The sequence below is a fragment of the Lithobates pipiens genome, unplaced genomic scaffold, assembly GCF_037356315.1.
Source record: "Lithobates pipiens isolate NorthernLeopardFrog02 unplaced genomic scaffold, aLitPip1_a1.2 Scaffold_19, whole genome shotgun sequence".
NCBI classification, from domain to species: domain Eukaryota; kingdom Metazoa; phylum Chordata; class Amphibia; order Anura; family Ranidae; genus Lithobates; species Lithobates pipiens.
In genome coordinates this window covers 40,607,671-40,625,336 of record NW_027507764.1, presented here as the reverse complement: position 1 = coordinate 40,625,336, position 17,666 = coordinate 40,607,671, and the positions used below count along the sequence as shown (strand labels likewise).

Here is a 17,666-nt window from a genome sequence, read left to right as displayed (position 1 = left end):
TGTCTATTTTATCACAACATTTTTGCACATACCTTTTGATTGGTTATTGGAATACATGCGGATACTGTTAATTTTTATATTTTTATAAGTCAATTATTTTTCACATATAGATTCATTTTAACAATTTATGTGGGTACTATTAAGATTCACATCTATATGCATTTTATAAGTCAATTATAGTTTACCAGATATTCAACTTAGTTGTAAAACCAGGCAGGCTGGTAGCCCAAAAAAAATAAAAACAATTTTTAATACCTTATTTAATTTTTAGACCAATTTGTTGGTTTGTTAGACCAATTAGCGCCCTCCTACCAACCTCTCCAAATAATACATATTGGCTGAAATTTAAGAAGAAATTGGTGTTTTTTTTATAGCAAAAAGTAAAAAAATATATATATTTTTAAAAATTGTTGCTCTTTTTATTTATTTTTTATTTTTTTATTATATTTTTTATTTTTGGGGTTTTTATAGCGCGAAAAAAATAAAAACCGCAGAGGTGATCAAATACCACCAAAAGAAGAAAGCGCTGGGGGAAAAAAAGGACACTGATTTGAATTGTCAGTAAAAATAGCGCAGTGCCGTATCGCAAAAAATGGCCTGCTCATGAAGGGGGGTAAATCTTTCAGGGGCTGAAGTTGTTAAAGCTTTGCCTATGGACGGTAACATTTCTGCCATTTGTCGTAGTTCTAAGTACATTTTTAGCAAAAAAAAATACAAATTGGTACATGTAAACAAAAAGTATTAGAATTGGCCCGGTGTTCTGGCATATAGTGTCCTGCCATCGGATACTGTCCACCCCGTACTGCACATGTGCAACGCTTGCGCAGTACGGAGCAGAAGAAGCTTTGGAAAATCTCCGAAGATGAACTGCGCCGTGAGTCGAGGTGGTAGCCCCACCATCCAAGCGGACATAGGGCTGTCGATATTAGAGGGCCCCTCGTGGGCTCGCCACGCTTCGGGCACGGCCTCGCTGCTCTCGGCTATTTTATATTCCATCTCTATAGCCTTGTACACACAGTCGGAGAATCCGTCGGAATGCGTCTTATCGGACCGTGTCGTCGGATAATCCGACTGTGTGTGGTATGCATCGGACTGATTCCGTCCGAATCTCCGTCGGACCCAATTTTCCAAAATGTTGGAAATATTTCCCGACCAACTGGTTTGATCGGACATACTCCGATCATGTGTAGAGAAGTTTGATCGGACATACTCCGATCATGTGTAGAGAATTTTGATCGGACCAAGTGCCACGCATGCTCAGATCAAATTCCTACATCAAAGCTATTGGCTACTAGCCTGAACGTAGTCCCGTCGTAACGAAATTACGTCATCACGTTCTGAATGATCGGATTTTTCGACAACTTAGTCCGACCGTGTGTATGCAACAGTTTCGGACAAGATCCGACGGATTTGGTTGGCAGAATGTCCGACCGTGTGTACAGGGGCTAAGTCCACTTGGATGGTGGGGCTAGAACCTGGACTCACGGCGCAGGCGCCGTTCATCTTCGGCTATTTTCGGATTGTGTGTGTACTGCGGATTGTGTGGGGACTCTATATGATAGGACACCGGTCTTCAACTGATTGATCAAAAAAGTTTTTGTCTTCAGATATATTATAAATTTCAGGACATTTTCTTGCAGTGTCAGTTTGCTGATTGTTCCTTTTTTTGTTTTCTTTTTCTTTCCAGGCGAGTACGATGATAGCGGCCGGACTGACTCTCGCCATTGCGGGATTTACTGGTAAGTGTTGGATTGAAGGTCGCTGTGTGTTTTTGTTGGACCTCCCTCTGTTTTCCACCCCATCCCCCCCCCAAAACAAAACAGAGGCTGTGTGTTCTGACTCCTTCTAAAAATGTCCGCTGTCTGGCCGTTCCTGTAAAATGTCCCCTGTAGTGTACAGTACATACTGGGCCAGCATTTCTCAACTGGGGTGCTGTTCTGCGTCCATTTTTTTGTTTTGTTTTTTCCTTGCACAACATCTTGCATTTCCATGTGGTTGATGGGCCGGCCACCAGCACCATAGTAAACGCATGATGCTGAACCGGAGCATCTCCAGCATTCCAGCTGCATTCCCGCTCCACCTCCTTCCCACTGCCATGGTGTAAGGATGGTTGGGAGGCAGGACTGTACCGTGAAAGGTACTGAGGACTCTATAAAGTGTGGGGGGTGTGTATGTAAGGGGGGAACCGAGGACTGTGATGTAAACGGAGGGGAGACGAGACTGGGCACTGTAATTTGAAAGGAGGGGGAGGGGCTGGGAACTGTAATGTGAAAAGGGGGGGGGCAACTAGGGACTGTAATGTGAAAGGAGGGGGGGGGGTGACTGGGGACTGTAATGTGAAAGGGGGAGGGGTGACTGGGGACTGTAATGTGAAAGGGGAGGGGGGGGTGATTGGGGAATGGAATGTAAAAGGTGGGGGGGTAGCTGGGATGTGGGGGGGGTCTGATGTGAAATAAAGGGGGGCTTTGGACTGTGATGTGAAATCAGTTTTTTGGGGGGTGTGACTGAATACTCTGATGTGAAAGGGGGGGCTGAGGACCGTGATGTGAAGGGGAGCGGGGTGGAGGGGAACGGAGGATTCTGATGTGAAAGGAGGAGGGGGGGACAACAACAACGACTGGGGACTCTGTGAAAGATGGGGGGAACTGTGAGGACTCTGACGTGAAAGGAGGAGGGGGGGTGATGACTGGGGACTCTTATGTGAAGGAAGGGGGGGGATTAAGGACTTAAGGATGTGAAAGATGGGGGGGGGGGCTGAGGACTCTGATGTGATTAGTTGTCCCAAGAACAAGAGTAGCGTGTAGATCTTTCGATGAGGATGTTGGGTCTGGTGGCGACTGTCTATCCCCCTGGTGCTTAACCTGTGGCCCTTTGGTATATGGCATGCGGCCCTTGGGCCTCAGCAGTGGAGATATATATATGGTATAAGCAATCATTTTTACTGAATGAAACTGATTCATTCCATGTGTTATGTTGTGATTACCAATGATTGGCTACAGCTAATCACATGGTGCAGATGGGCTGTGATTGGCCCTGTCTGTACCATGTGATCACTATGACCGATCACAGGTAGCAACATAAACTGTACACAATGAATGGCATGAATCAAAGCCATCCACTGTGTACAAATGTCATGTGCTCTGCTGTGATTGGTAACAGGAATCACATGATACTGTCAGGAGGCCGTTACCCTGATCAGTCATCGGCGGTGTCTGGTGAACACAGCTGTGACAGATTGAGGCCCATTCTGGTGGGATCTCATATGACCTCGACCCGGAACGACGAATGTCCCGTCCAAGCAGGAAGTGGTTAAAAAGGGTGGTAGGGACTGTTGCTGAATTGCATTTCAATTGCATAATATTCTGAATGGCTCCCCAAAACCTCCTCTATGCACTTGTGTTGCTGGACATCGGGTTGACATTTGCTGCTAAAAATGCTGCAGGCGCCTGTTTTCTGCGCAGCATCCTGCCCATTCAAATGAAGATCACAGCTGTGCGGACGCATCCCGAGGGTCCATACACACCTATCCAGCCCCATCGGTTGCATTAAACAGCCTACCAAGAGCACCACAGTAGGCCGAAGATCGGCCATGCACCATTTTTGGTAATGTGGCACACAGGGAAGACGGGTGGCACCTTGGGATGCCATTGGAAATAAATGGCACCACAACACACTAACATTAGAGGTCGACCGATATATCGGCCGGCCGATATATCGGCCGATATTTGCAGTTTTTTTAAATAATCGGCATCGGCCGATTGTGCTGATAAAAAGCCGATTTAGAACGACAGCGGGACTTTGAAATGACTTCTGTAAGAAGTCAGTGTGAGTTGCCTGAGTCGTCATAGCAACACTTTCCTCCACTCTGGGCAGGCTGCCAAGAAAAGAACAGAAAGATACAATGTTTATACTTGAATGAATGAAGTCATCTCAGTGTGTAGAAGTTCTCAGTTTAACCATTTAACCACTTAACAACCGCCCATTGCCGATTAACGGCATCAGGGCGGTTGTTTAACTCTAAGAGGCCGTTAATTAACGGCCTCCTAGAATTCTGCTCTCGCGCGCCCCCTGGGGCGCGCACACGAGAGCATCCGTGACCGCTGGGTCCAGTGGACCCGGCGCATCACGAATCACGGTAAACGGCCGCTCATCGCGGCCGTTTACCACGTGATCGCTCCGTCAAATGACGGAGTGATCACTTGTAAACAAGCCGGCGTCACTCCCTCCCCCTCTCTGTACCGATCGGTACAGCGGAGGGGGAAGAGATCGGTGTCAGCAGCGATGTGGGCTGCATCTGCAGTGCCCACATCGCTGCTCACCGAAAATTAACCCCTCAAATCCCTGCAAATACTCTGCATTACTCTGCAATTCCCTGCAAATACTCTGCATTACTCTGCAATTCCCTGCAAATACTCTGCATTACTCTGCAATTCCCTGCAAATACTCTGCATTACTCTGCAATTCCCTGCAAATACTCTGCATTACTCTGCAATTCCCTGCAAATACTCTGCAATTCCCTGCAAATACTCTGCAATGCCCTGCAACACTCTGCAATGCCCTGCAACACTCTGCAATGCCCTGCAACACTCCGCAATGCCCTGCAACACTCCGCAATGCCCTGCAACACTCCGCAATGCCCTGCAACACTCCGCAATGCCCTGCAACACTCTGCAATGCCCTGCAACACTCTGCAACACTCCGCAATGCCCTGCAACACTCCGCAACGCTCTGCAATACCCTGCAACACTCTGCAACACCCGCCAATACCCTGCAACACTCTGCAATGCTCTGCAACCCCCGCCGATACCCTGCAACACTCTGCAATGCTCTGCAACCCCCGCCGATACCCTGCAACACTCTGCAATGCTCTGCAACCCCCGCCGATACCCTGCAACACTCTGCAATGCTCTGCAACACCCGCCAATACCCTGCAACACTCTGCAATGCTCTGCAACACCCGCCAATACCCTGCAATGCTCTGCAACGCAGTACTCTGCAACACCATGCTCTGAGATACCCAGCCATAGTCGGTGATACCCTGCAATACCCAGCCATAGACATCTCCCGCCGCCCTCCGCCCTCCGGTGCTTCTACCGAATCGCTAATACGATCAAAGCCAGAATCTTTTTTTTTTTTTCAGGCTTCCCAGCTTAGAGGTGAGATGTGGGTCTTATTGACCCCACATCTCACTGTAAAGAGGACCTGTCATGCCATATTCCTATTACAAGGGATGTTTACATTCCTTGTAATAGGAATAAAAGTGATCAAAAAAATTATTTTTGGGGAAAAAAATGTCAAACTAAAATAAATAAAGTAAAATGAACAATAAAAAAAAAATGTTTTTTTTAAAGCGCCCATGTCCCCATGTGCTCGCATGCAGAAGCGAACGCATGCGTAAGTCCCGCCCACATATGAAAACGGTGTTCAAACCACACATGTGAGGTATCGCTGCGAACGTTAGAGCGAGAGAAATAATTCTAGCCCTAGACCTCCTCTGTAACTCAAAACATATAACCAGTAAAAAAAATGTAAATCGTCGCCTATGGGGATTTTTAAGTAGCGACGTTTGCCGCCATTCCACGAGCGTGTGCAATTTTGAAGAGTGACATATTAGGTATCTATTTACTCAGCGTAACTTCATCTTTCACATTATGCAAAAATTGGGCTAACTTTACTGTGTTTTTTTTTTTTTTAAGCACAAAACAGTTTTTTTTCCAAAAAAAAGCATTCGAAAAATTACTGCGCAAATACCGTGCGAGATAAAAAGTTGCAAAGACCACCATTGTATTCTCCAGGGTGTTTGCTAAAAAAACAAATATAATGTTTTGGAGTTCTATGTAATTTTCTAGCAAATAAATGATGATTTTTACGTGTAGGAGAGAAATGTCAGAATTGTCCTGGGTGCTCCAGAACGCCTGATGGCGCTCCCTGCATGTTGGGCCTCTGTATGTGGCCACGCTGTGTAAAAGTCTCACACATGTGGTATCACCATACTCGGGAGTAATAGCAGAATGTGTTTTGGGGTGTAATTTGTGGTATGCATATGCTGTGTAGTGATGGCCGAACGGTTCGCCCGGCGGTCGTTTCGCGGCGAATTTCCGACATTCGCGGTCCGCACGTTCGAACGCCTTTTTCCGTCGTTCGCCGCGGCGGACTTACGTGTTTAATGTATACAAGAACTTTAACCTTTGGTGACACGTTTATCATGTGATACAGGACAGCCAATTGAGACATGACAGCACATGGACACTTGTACATTCCCCCTAACCTATAAATACACCCGATCCGGTGGCCATTTTACATTCTTTCTTCTGTTACGATAGGGACAGGTTCCTGTGTGGAGTAGGGAGAGATAAACCACTAGCTATTTGGTACACAAAAGTTCTTTTCAGGACTGGTATAGGTGTTAGGTGTTGATAGGTTTGCTGTGCTGCTGATTCTTGCAGCAGCCTGAGTGTCTTTTGTTAGTTTAGAGAAAGGGAAAGGACGGTGTATGCTACAGGGACAGCCAGATTAGTCTTTCATCATCATCATCATCATCATCATCATTAGCTGTTACTATCAAGGTCCACAAAAGAGCTGTTCCAGTAACCACTAATCGTTCTCTTTTTTTGCCAATTTGTATAGGGACAGGAAGGAAGCAGTGTTGTCAGGCAGTGAGGGTAATTTTAAAGACTTGCTGTTATTATTAGTTCCACAAAGGTTCTTTTCAGGACTGGTATCAGTGGTACAGTAATAGGCTTGTACATGTATAATATTCTTTCTTCCAAATATAGAAAGGATATTATACTTGACTGCTGCCCTTCTGCTGCAGTCTGCTAAACATTCACAACTCACTTGTTCCACAAAAGTTCTTATAAGGACTGGTAACTTGGTATAGGGTGCTACGGTACATAGGCTTGAGTGCGGTACAGTCTGCTGTTCTGTAAGGACCGCTATCGGTCCACAATAGATAGGGTTGACGTGCACCACTGCTGACCGCTGCCCTATACTGCAGCAGTCCTTCAGCGGTATAGGGACTGACGTACAGTCTGCTAAACACTAATACACAACCTGCTTGGTCCACAAAAGTTCTTATAAGGACTGGTAACTTGGTATAGGGTGCTACGGTACATAGGCTTGAGTGCGGTACAGTCTGCTGTTCTGTAAGGACCGCTATCGGTCCACAATAGATAGGGTTGACGTGCACCACTGCTGACCGCTGCCCTATACTGCAGCAGTCCTTCAGCGGTATAGGGACTGACGTACAGTCTGCTAAACACTAATACACAACCTGCTTGGTCCACAAAAGTTCTTATAAGGACTGGTAACTTGGTATAGGGTGCTACGGTACATAGGCTTGAGTGCGGTACAGTCTGCTGTTCTGTAAGGACCGCTATCGGTCCACAATAGATAGGGTTGACGTGCACCACTGCTGACCGCTCACCTATACTGCAGCAGTCCTTCAGCGGTATAGGGACTGACGTACAGTCTGCTAATCACTAACACACAACCTGCTTGTTCCACAAAAGTTCTTATAAGGACTGGTAACTTGGTATAGGGTGCTACGGTACATAGGCTTGAGTGCGGTACAGTCTGCTGTTCTGTAAGGACCGCTATCGGTCCACAATAGATAGGGTTGACGTGCACCACTGCTGACCGCTGCCCTATACTGCAGCAGTCCTTCAGCGGTATAGGGACTGACGTACAGTCTGCTAAACACTAATACACAACCTGCTTGTTCCACAAAAGTTCTTATAAGGACTGGTAACTTGGTATAGGGTGCTACGGTACATAGGCTTGAGTGCGGTACAGTCTGCTGTTCTGTAAGGACCGCTATCGGTCCACAATAGATAGGGTTGACGTGCACCACTGCTGACCGCTGCCCTATACTGCAGCAGTCCTTCAGCGGTATAGGGACTGACGTACAGTCTGCTAAACACTAATACACAACCTGCTTGTTCCACAAAAGTTCTTATAAGGACTGGTAACTTGGTATAGGGTGCTACGGTACATAGGCTTGAGTGCGGTACAGTCTGCTGTTCTGTAAGGACCGCTATCGGTCCACAATAGATAGGGTTGACGTGCACCACTGCTGACCGCTCACCTATACTGCAGCAGTCCTTCAGCGGTATAGGGACTGACGTACAGTCTGCTAATCACTAACACACAACCTGCTTGTTCCACAAAAGTTCTTATAAGGACTGGTAACTTGGTATAGGGTGCTACGGTACATAGGCTTGAGTGCGGTACAGTCTGCTGTTCTGTAAGGACCGCTATCGGTCCACAATAGATAGGGTTGACGTGCACCACTGCTGACCGCTGCCCTATACTGCAGCAGTCCTTCAGCGGTATAGGGACTGACGTACAGTCTGCTAAACACTAATACACAACCTGCTTGTTCCACAAAAGTTCTTATAAGGACTGGTAACTTGGTATAGGGTGCTACGGTACATAGGCTTGAGTGCGGTACAGTCTGCTGTTCTGTAAGGACCGCTATCGGTCCACAATAGATAGGGTTGACGTGCACCACTGCTGACCGCTGCCCTATACTGCAGCAGTCCTTCAGCGGTATAGGGACTGACGTACAGTCTGCTAAACACTAATACACAACCTGCTTGGTCCACAAAAGTTCTTATAAGGACTGGTAACTTGGTATAGGGTGCTACGGTACATAGGCTTGAGTGCGGTACAGTCTGCTGTTCTGTAAGGACCGCTATCGGTCCACAATAGATAGGGTTGACGTGCACCACTGCTGACCGCTCACCTATACTGCAGCAGTCCTTCAGCGGTATAGGGACTGACGTACAGTCTGCTAAACACTAATACACAACCTGCTTGGTCCACAAAAGTTCTTATAAGGACTGGTAACTTGGTATAGGGTGCTACGGTACATAGGCTTGAGTGCGGTACAGTCTGCTGTTCTGTAAGGACCGCTATCGGTCCACAATAGATAGGGTTGACGTGCACCACTGCTGACCGCTCACCTATACTGCAGCAGTCCTTCAGCGGTATAGGGACTGACGTACAGTCTGCTAATCACTAACACACAACCTGCTTGTTCCACAAAAGTTCTTATAAGGACTGGTAACTTGGTATAGGGTGCTACGGTACATAGGCTTGAGTGCGGTACAGTCTGCTGTTCTGTAAGGACCGCTATCGGTCCACAATAGATAGGGTTGACGTGCACCACTGCTGACCGCTGCCCTATACTGCAGCAGTCCTTCAGCGGTATAGGGACTGACGTACAGTCTGCTAAACACTAATACACAACCTGCTTGTTCCACAAAAGTTCTTATAAGGACTGGTAACTTGGTATAGGGTGCTACGGTACATAGGCTTGAGTGCGGTACAGTCTGCTGTTCTGTAAGGACCGCTATCGGTCCACAATAGATAGGGTTGACGTGCACCACTGCTGACCGCTGCCCTATACTGCAGCAGTCCTTCAGCGGTATAGGGACTGACGTACAGTCTGCTAAACACTAATACACAACCTGCTTGTTCCACAAAAGTTCTTATAAGGACTGGTAACTTGGTATAGGGTGCTACGGTACATAGGCTTGAGTGCGGTACAGTCTGCTGTTCTGTAAGGACCGCTATCGGTCCACAATAGATAGGGTTGACGTGCACCACTGCTGACCGCTCACCTATACTGCAGCAGTCCTTCAGCGGTATAGGGACTGACGTACAGTCTGCTAATCACTAACACACAACCTGCTTGTTCCACAAAAGTTCTTATAAGGACTGGTAACTTGGTATAGGGTGCTACGGTACATAGGCTTGAGTGCGGTACAGTCTGCTGTTCTGTAAGGACCGCTATCGGTCCACAATAGATAGGGTTGACGTGCACCACTGCTGACCGCTGCCCTATACTGCAGCAGTCCTTCAGCGGTATAGGGACTGACGTACAGTCTGCTAAACACTAATACACAACCTGCTTGTTCCACAAAAGTTCTTATAAGGACTGGTAACTTGGTATAGGGTGCTACGGTACATAGGCTTGAGTGCGGTACAGTCTGCTGTTCTGTAAGGACCGCTATCGGTCCACAATAGATAGGGTTGACGTGCACCACTGCTGACCGCTGCCCTATACTGCAGCAGTCCTTCAGCGGTATAGGGACTGACGTACAGTCTGCTAAACACTAATACACAACCTGCTTGTTCCACAAAAGTTCTTATAAGGACTGGTAACTTGGTATAGGGTGCTACGGTACATAGGCTTGAGTGCGGTACAGTCTGCTGTTCTGTAAGGACCGCTATCGGTCCACAATAGATAGGGTTGACGTGCACCACTGCTGACCGCTGCCCTATACTGCAGCAGTCCTTCAGCGGTATAGGGACTGACGTACAGTCTGCTAAACACTAATACACAACCTGCTTGTTCCACAAAAGTTCTTATAAGGACTGGTAACTTGGTATAGGGTGCTACGGTACATAGGCTTGAGTGCGGTACAGTCTGCTGTTCTGTAAGGACCGCTATCGGTCCACAATAGATAGGGTTGACGTGCACCACTGCTGACCGCTGCCCTATACTGCAGCAGTCCTTCAGCGGTATAGGGACTGACGTACAGTCTGCTAAACACTAATACACAACCTGCTTGTTCCACAAAAGTTCTTATAAGGACTGGTAACTTGGTATAGGGTGCTACGGTACATAGGCTTGAGTGCGGTACAGTCTGCTGTTCTGTAAGGACCGCTATCGGTCCACAATAGATAGGGTTGACGTGCACCACTGCTGACCGCTCACCTATACTGCAGCAGTCCTTCAGCGGTATAGGGACTGACGTACAGTCTGCTAATCACTAACACACAACCTGCTTGTTCCACAAAAGTTCTTATAAGGACTGGTAACTTGGTATAGGGTGCTACGGTACATAGGCTTGAGTGCGGTACAGTCTGCTGTTCTGTAAGGACCGCTATCGGTCCACAATAGATAGGGTTGACGTGCACCACTGCTGACCGCTGCCCTATACTGCAGCAGTCCTTCAGCGGTATAGGGACTGACGTACAGTCTGCTAAACACTAATACACAACCTGCTTGGTCCACAAAAGTTCTTATAAGGACTGGTAACTTGGTATAGGGTGCTACGGTACATAGGCTTGAGTGCGGTACAGTCTGCTGTTCTGTAAGGACCGCTATAGGTCCACAATAGATAGGGTTGACGTGCACCACTGCTGACCGCTCACCTATACTGCAGCAGTCCTTCAGCGGTATAGGGACTAAGAGTTTTGTCACAGGGTCATTTAAAAAATGACATGCAGAGGAAGAGGCAGGCCCTTCCGCAGGGGTGGTAGGGGTAGGGCAGGAGCAACAGGCTTGAGCCAAAGTGGGAAGTTGCAGAAGGTGCGTTCAATTACTTTAAAGGATGCACCAGACTTGGTTGAGTGGCTCGCTCAGCCTTACTCTTCTGCACCCTCCTCATCCTCTCGATCTGCACCCTCTTCTTCACTCTCTGCTATGTGCACCCCCAAAGACACTACCACCAACAACACGACCACCACCACCACCACCACATACCTTCCGCTTGAGTCACTGGAATTATTTTCCGATCCATATCAAGAGGACATTTCTGATGCGCAGCCACTCTTGGTATTGGATCAGGAAGAGGAGGTAGCAACAAGCGCTACTCAGCAGTCTGACGCCAGTACCCAGATCAGCCCAAGGAGGAGGTTGGTCCCCGGTGTTGCTGCCTACTCCGAGATCTCTACTTATAGCGGTGGGGAAGGTGACGTTGATGATGACGTGTCTAGTGATGTCACGTGGGTGCCCACAAGAGAGGAAGAGGAGGGGAGTTCAGAGGGAGATATGGACCAGCAGATAGGGAGGAGAAGCAGCAATGACTTACATTGCACAGCAGGGACAAAGCAGACTGCAAATGTATCAGGAGCGAGTCATCGACCATGTACGGTCACATCTGGCGCTCCCAGGACACCGGCACATGGCTCCGCAGTGTGGGCTTTTTTTAACGTGTCCGCTGCTGACAATAGCGTTGCCATCTGCAATCTTTGCAGTCAACGCGTTAGTCGCGGTAAGCCCAATACTCACCTAGGGACGACCGCCTTAAGAAGGCACATGAGCAGCCATCACCGAGCCCAGTGGGAGCAACGGAACACACAAAGCCACACTGCAGGCTCTCACCGTCCAGCCTCGTCTTCTACTTCTCCTTCTCCTCTCTCCTCACAATTGTCCTCCACTCCACCTTCCATCACGCCAAGCTCACATTTTTCTGCAAAAAGGCAGGCTTCCGTGGGCCTAATGTTTGAGCGTAAAAAAATGATGATGCCGGATAACCCTCTTGCCCAACGGTTGGCGGCTGGCTTGTCAGAACTCATAGCCCGCCAACTACTGCCATATAAACTGGTGGACTCGGAGGCCTTTCGCAAATTTGTGGCCATTGGAACACCACAATGGAAGGTCCCAGGAAGGAAGTATTTCTCAGAGAAGGGCATCCCAGAGCTATATGGCCATGTTCAGCGGCAAGTGAATGTATCTCTGGCACACAGTGTCGGTGCCAAGATACATCTGACCACAGACACGTGGTCTAGCAAACACGGGCAGGGAAGGTATATCAGTTTTACTGCCCACTGGGTGAACCTTCTGACGGCCGTCAAGCATGTAACCCGTGGCACCCGTGTAGATTTGGTTTTACCGCCACGGATTGCATGCAGGCCTGACTCTTCTTCTCCTCCTCCTACTCCATCCTCCTCCCTCTCCTCCTCAGCTGCCTCCTCCTTTTCCGCTGCTAGCGTCTCTTCCACTGCACCGCCCAAGCTCCCCAGAACCTATTCCACATGCCAGGTGAGACGTTGCCATGCCGTGCTGCGTCTGTTGTGCCTGGAAGCAAAGAGCCACACTGGCCCGGCACTCCTTTCAGCTTTGCGTTCACAGGCAGATGAGTGGCTAACACCGCTCAATTTGACAGTTGGTAAAGTGGTGTGTGACAACGGTGCCAATCTGCTTAGCGCATTGAAACAGGGCAAAATCACGCACGTGCCGTGCATGGCACACGTCTTAAACTTGGTCGTGCAGCGATTCCTTGTCAAATACCCTGGGGTCCAGGACATCTTGCGGCAGGCAAGGAAAATCTCGGCCCATTTCAGAAGATCTTACACGGCCATGGCTCGCCTTGCTGACATTCAGCGGCGACACCATCTGCCGGTCAGACGTCTTATTTGCGATTGCCCGACGCGATGGAACTCAACCTTCTATATGCTTGATAGGCTGCTCCAGCAGAAACGTGCAGTTAACGTCTACCTGTATGAACTCTGCGAAAGAAACGGTTCTGGGGAGCTGGGTTTTTTTTCACCGCGCCAGTGGCTGCTCATGCGCGACACATGCAGACTTCTGCGGCCATTTGAGGAGATCACCAAACTGGTCAGTCGCAGCCATGGCGCCATCAGTGACATGGTACCTTATGCCTTCTTTCTGGAGCGTGCATTGCGTCGTGTCATTGATCAGGCTGTGGAGGAGCAGGAGCGGGAAGATGAGGAAGTCGCAATGCTGGATGAATTCCCAGGGGGGGCTACTCTATCTGAGACAAGTCAACAACAGGAGTCTGATGAGGAGTCAGAGGAGGATGGTGCCGGGGCGGATGAGCAGGAGCAAGAAGAGCATGCTTTAAACCTTTCTGGGATCCCTGTTGTGCGAGGATGGGGAGAGGAGAATGAAGAGGACGACATTATCCTGGATGATGAGCAGGAGCCAGGCCACCACACCGCTTCCACTTTAGTGCAAATGGGGGCCTTCATGCTCCAGTGTTTTAATAGGGACCCCCGTATAAAAAGCATGAGGGTCAAGGACCAGTACTGGGTGGCAACGTACTTAGACCCCCGGTACAAACACAAAATGGCGGAAATGTTACCGCCGTCGCAGAGGGCTGTCAGAATGCAGCACTTCCAGGCCTTGCTTCGAGAAATGCTGCATTCTGCTTTTGCGTGCGCTGGCAGAGGAGCAATTCCCACTCCCAGAGAAGGATTTGCGGGTACCAATCCAACAGCGCCTGCAAGAAGAGGCCGGTTTGAAGATGTGTTGGTGACTTCGGATATGAGGTCATTCTTTCAGCCGACCCATCGACAGGTGTCATCCGGATCCAGCATCAGGGAACGCCTAGACCGTCAGGTGTCCGACTACATTGGGTTAACGGCCGATGTGGACGCTCTGAGGAGTGATGAACCCCTAGACTACTGGGTGGGCAGGCTTGACCTCTGGCCAGAGCTTGCCCAATTTGCAATCGAACTGTTGGCTTGCCCCTCATCCAGTGTCCTGTCCGAAAGGACGTTCAGCGCAGCAGGGGGGATTGTGACCGATAAGCGTACTCGCCTAGCTCACCACAGTGTTAACTACCTCACATTTCTAAAAATGAATGAGGCATGGATCTCGGAGGAATTCAACACATGTGACCAGTAGACCATGTATATGTCTATAAACTATTTTTTTAATCAAGCACACAGACCTTCTTAATTCATTTGGCTCACTTCCTTGACCCAAAAAAGCACACCGTACTATATGCCCCTACCCTCCTCTTTGAAGAGGTTGAGCGGTGTCATATTTCTACTGGGGCTGCTTATGATATCCCTGTGCTGTGCTGACTTCCTCCTGGGGGTTCTTATTATGAAGGGATCACACTATCCCTGTGCTGTGCTGACTTCCTCCTGGGGGTTCTTATTATGAGGGGATCACACCATCCCTGTGCTGTGCTGACTTCCTCCTGGGGCTGCTTACGGTGCTGCTGTCAGTGCTGTATGTCACGGTGCTGCTGTCAGCGCTGTATGTCACGGTGCTGCTGTCAGCGCTGTATGTCACGGTGCTGCTGTCAGCGCTGTATGTCACGGTGCTGCTGTCAGCGCTGTATGTCACGGTGCTGCTGTCAGCGCTGTATGTCACGGTGCTGCTGTCAGCGCTGTATGTCACGGTGCTGCTGTCAGCGCTGTATGTCACGGTGCTGCTGTCAGCGCTGTATGTCACGGTGCTGCTGTCAGTGCTCTGTATTACGGTGCTGCTGTCAGATGCCTCTATCACGGTGCATGTGTCATTCCGGTATGTCACGCTGCTGGTGATCATCTCCTGCACCCTCTTCTTTGCCTACCCTGGTCCCTGACCTTCCCTCTCCTCCATTGCCTTCATTAGCTCCATAGTCCTGAATTGTTAGAACAATTTCCCAAATAAAATAAAAATGCTTGTAGTTATCGATCCCAAATTCACCTCATACATGTATTATGTCATTGTCCAGATGGTGGGACTACGTTTTACCCCCTAATAATTACCACGTGGCCGCAAATTCGACATGAAGGTTTGCAAAGTTCGCCTCCCATTGAAGTCAATGGGGCCCGCGGCGAACGTTCGGTTTCGCGAACGTTTGGGTCCGTTCGCATTTCGCGTTCGCGAAACGTCCCGTCGGAAGTTCGTCCATCACTAATGCTGTGTGTGAGAAATAACCTGATAATATGACAATTTTGTGAAAAAAAAAAAAAAAGTAAAAAGAATCTTGATTTTGCAAGAAATTGTGGGAAAAAATGACAACTTCAAAAAACTCATCATGCCTCTTACTAAATACCTTGGAATGTCTTCTTTCCAAAAAGGGGTCATTTGGGGGGTATTTGTACTTTTCTGGCATGTTAGGGTCTCAAGAATTGAAATAGGCCGTCAGTACTTCAGGTGTGATCAATTTTCAGATATTGGCACCATAGCTTGTGGACTCTATAACTTTCACAAAGACCAAATAATATCCACCAATTTGTACTTATTTTTACCAAAGATATGTAGTAGTATAAATTTTGGCCAAAATTTATGAAGAAAAAATTTCTAATCTGCTAAATTTTCTAACAGAAACAAAGAAAAATTCGTTTTTTTACAGAATTTTCGGTATTTTTTCTTTTATAGCACAAAAAAAAAAAACCCAGCGGTGATTAAATACCACCAAAAGAAAGCTCTATTTGTGTGAAAAAAAGGACAAAAATTTCATATAGGTCCAGTGTTGCATGACTGAGTAATTGTCATTCAAAATGCGAGAGCACCGAAAGCTGAAAATTGGTCTGGTTATTAAGGGTGTTTAAGTGCCCAGTGGTCAAGTGGTTAAAGACTAAATCTTTTCTGACACTTGTTGCTTACAAGTAAAAATCCGGTATTTTCTGCCAGAAAATCACTTAGACACCCCAAAAATGATATATATTTTTTTAGCAGAGATCCTAGGGAATAAAATAATAAAATAGCGGTTGTTGCAATATTTTATGTCACACGGCATTTGCACAGAGGTCTTTCAAATGCATTTTTTTGGGAAAAAAAATACACCATTTAAAAAATAAAAATAAAATAAAAACAGTAAAGTTAGCCCATTTTTTTTTTTTTGTCCAAAAGTTTTGACTACCTGTTTTTATTTAATATATATATATATATATATATATATATATATATATATATATATATATATATATATATATATATTTTTTTTTTTTTATCTAAATCATACATACAAGTAAACTGATTGGAGGTTTGTTTTGTTTAATAAATGTTTAAGTGTAAGAAATTTTCTGTATCACTTATGAAGGCTGCTATCACACTGGAGCGGGCAGGCGTTGATGGTAAAACGCAAGTTTTAGCGGCTCTTTACCATCATTTTAGCGGTGCTATTTGGCTGCTAGTGGGGCACATATAACCCAGCTAGCGGCCAAGGAAGAGGTTAAATGCGCCCATGAAGCACCGCTGCCAAATCGCATTGCATATCAATGGGCAGGAGTGGTGGAGGAACGGTATACACCACTCCAAACGTGCTGCTTGCAGGACTTTTTTTTAAGATCCTGCCAGCGCATCGCCTCAGTGTGAAAGCACTCTGTCTTTCACGCAGACTGCAGGGGAGCCATTTTACAGGCACTTTACAGGCGCTATTTTTAGCCCAAAAGCGCCTTAAACCGCCCCAGTGGGAAAGGTGTGTTAGATCAAGGGAGATTAAAAATAAATAAATAAAATAAAATCGGCCTAACATATCGGCCCAAAAAAAATCGGCATCATATATCGGCTATCGGCCGCCATGATTTCTAAATATCGGCATCGGCATCGGCCAGAGAAAAACCCATATCGGTCGACCTCTAACTAACATGCTGTGCTTTGTGGGAACACGTCCATTATTGCAGTGCATAGTTTTTATCAGGCCTGTATGATTATTCTCCACCATAATATTTCATGCTAAAACACAGCAACGGGATAGTGTCCAGTATTCAGACATTGGCAGATTGTAAACCTTTTTCGTATGATGGGTTTTTTTTTTTTTGTTTTTTAGGTCATTACGTTTTACAAGCTTTCAAACACCTAGAGCCTCAAGTGAAGCAAGCTTTACAGACCCTGCCAAAGTCAGTGAGTTTCTTAAAGGGAGGCTATAACTGTTTTTTGGGATATATATATATATATATATATATATATATATATATATATATATATATATTCGACCCATTATTAAATGGATATTTTATCTTATTTGTTAATAGTTTCAAGTCTTCAAAATAATGGAATATATATATATATATATATATATTATTATAAATATAATTTTTTTTTTTATAGCTGTGCTGGCTGTCAGCTCCACCCCAGGCTGGAGCCCAATTTATGGGCATTCTTATGGGGGGAGCTACAGCCAGCATTATACCCACCCCCTCCTTTTCTCAGTGTTTTCGTGTCCACCCCAGGCTGAAGCCCA

The 17,666-nt window shown here is 47.0% G+C and overlaps 1 protein-coding gene across 1 annotated transcript in view; it reads left to right on the top strand.

Moving 5' to 3' along the window:
* The first annotated feature begins 1,690 nt into the window (after positions 1–1,690).
* The window catches only part of LOC143995914 (mitochondrial import inner membrane translocase subunit TIM14-like), a 33,187-nt gene continuing 17,211 nt past the window's right edge, over positions 1,691–17,666 (top strand). Inside the window, exons 1-2 of the mRNA XM_077490672.1 lie at positions 1,691–1,739; positions 17,253–17,326. Of these exons, the coding sequence (XP_077346798.1) occupies positions 1,697–1,739; positions 17,253–17,326 (117 nt within the window). The 5' untranslated portion in view covers positions 1,691–1,696. The remainder of the gene's footprint in view (positions 1,740–17,252; positions 17,327–17,666) is intronic.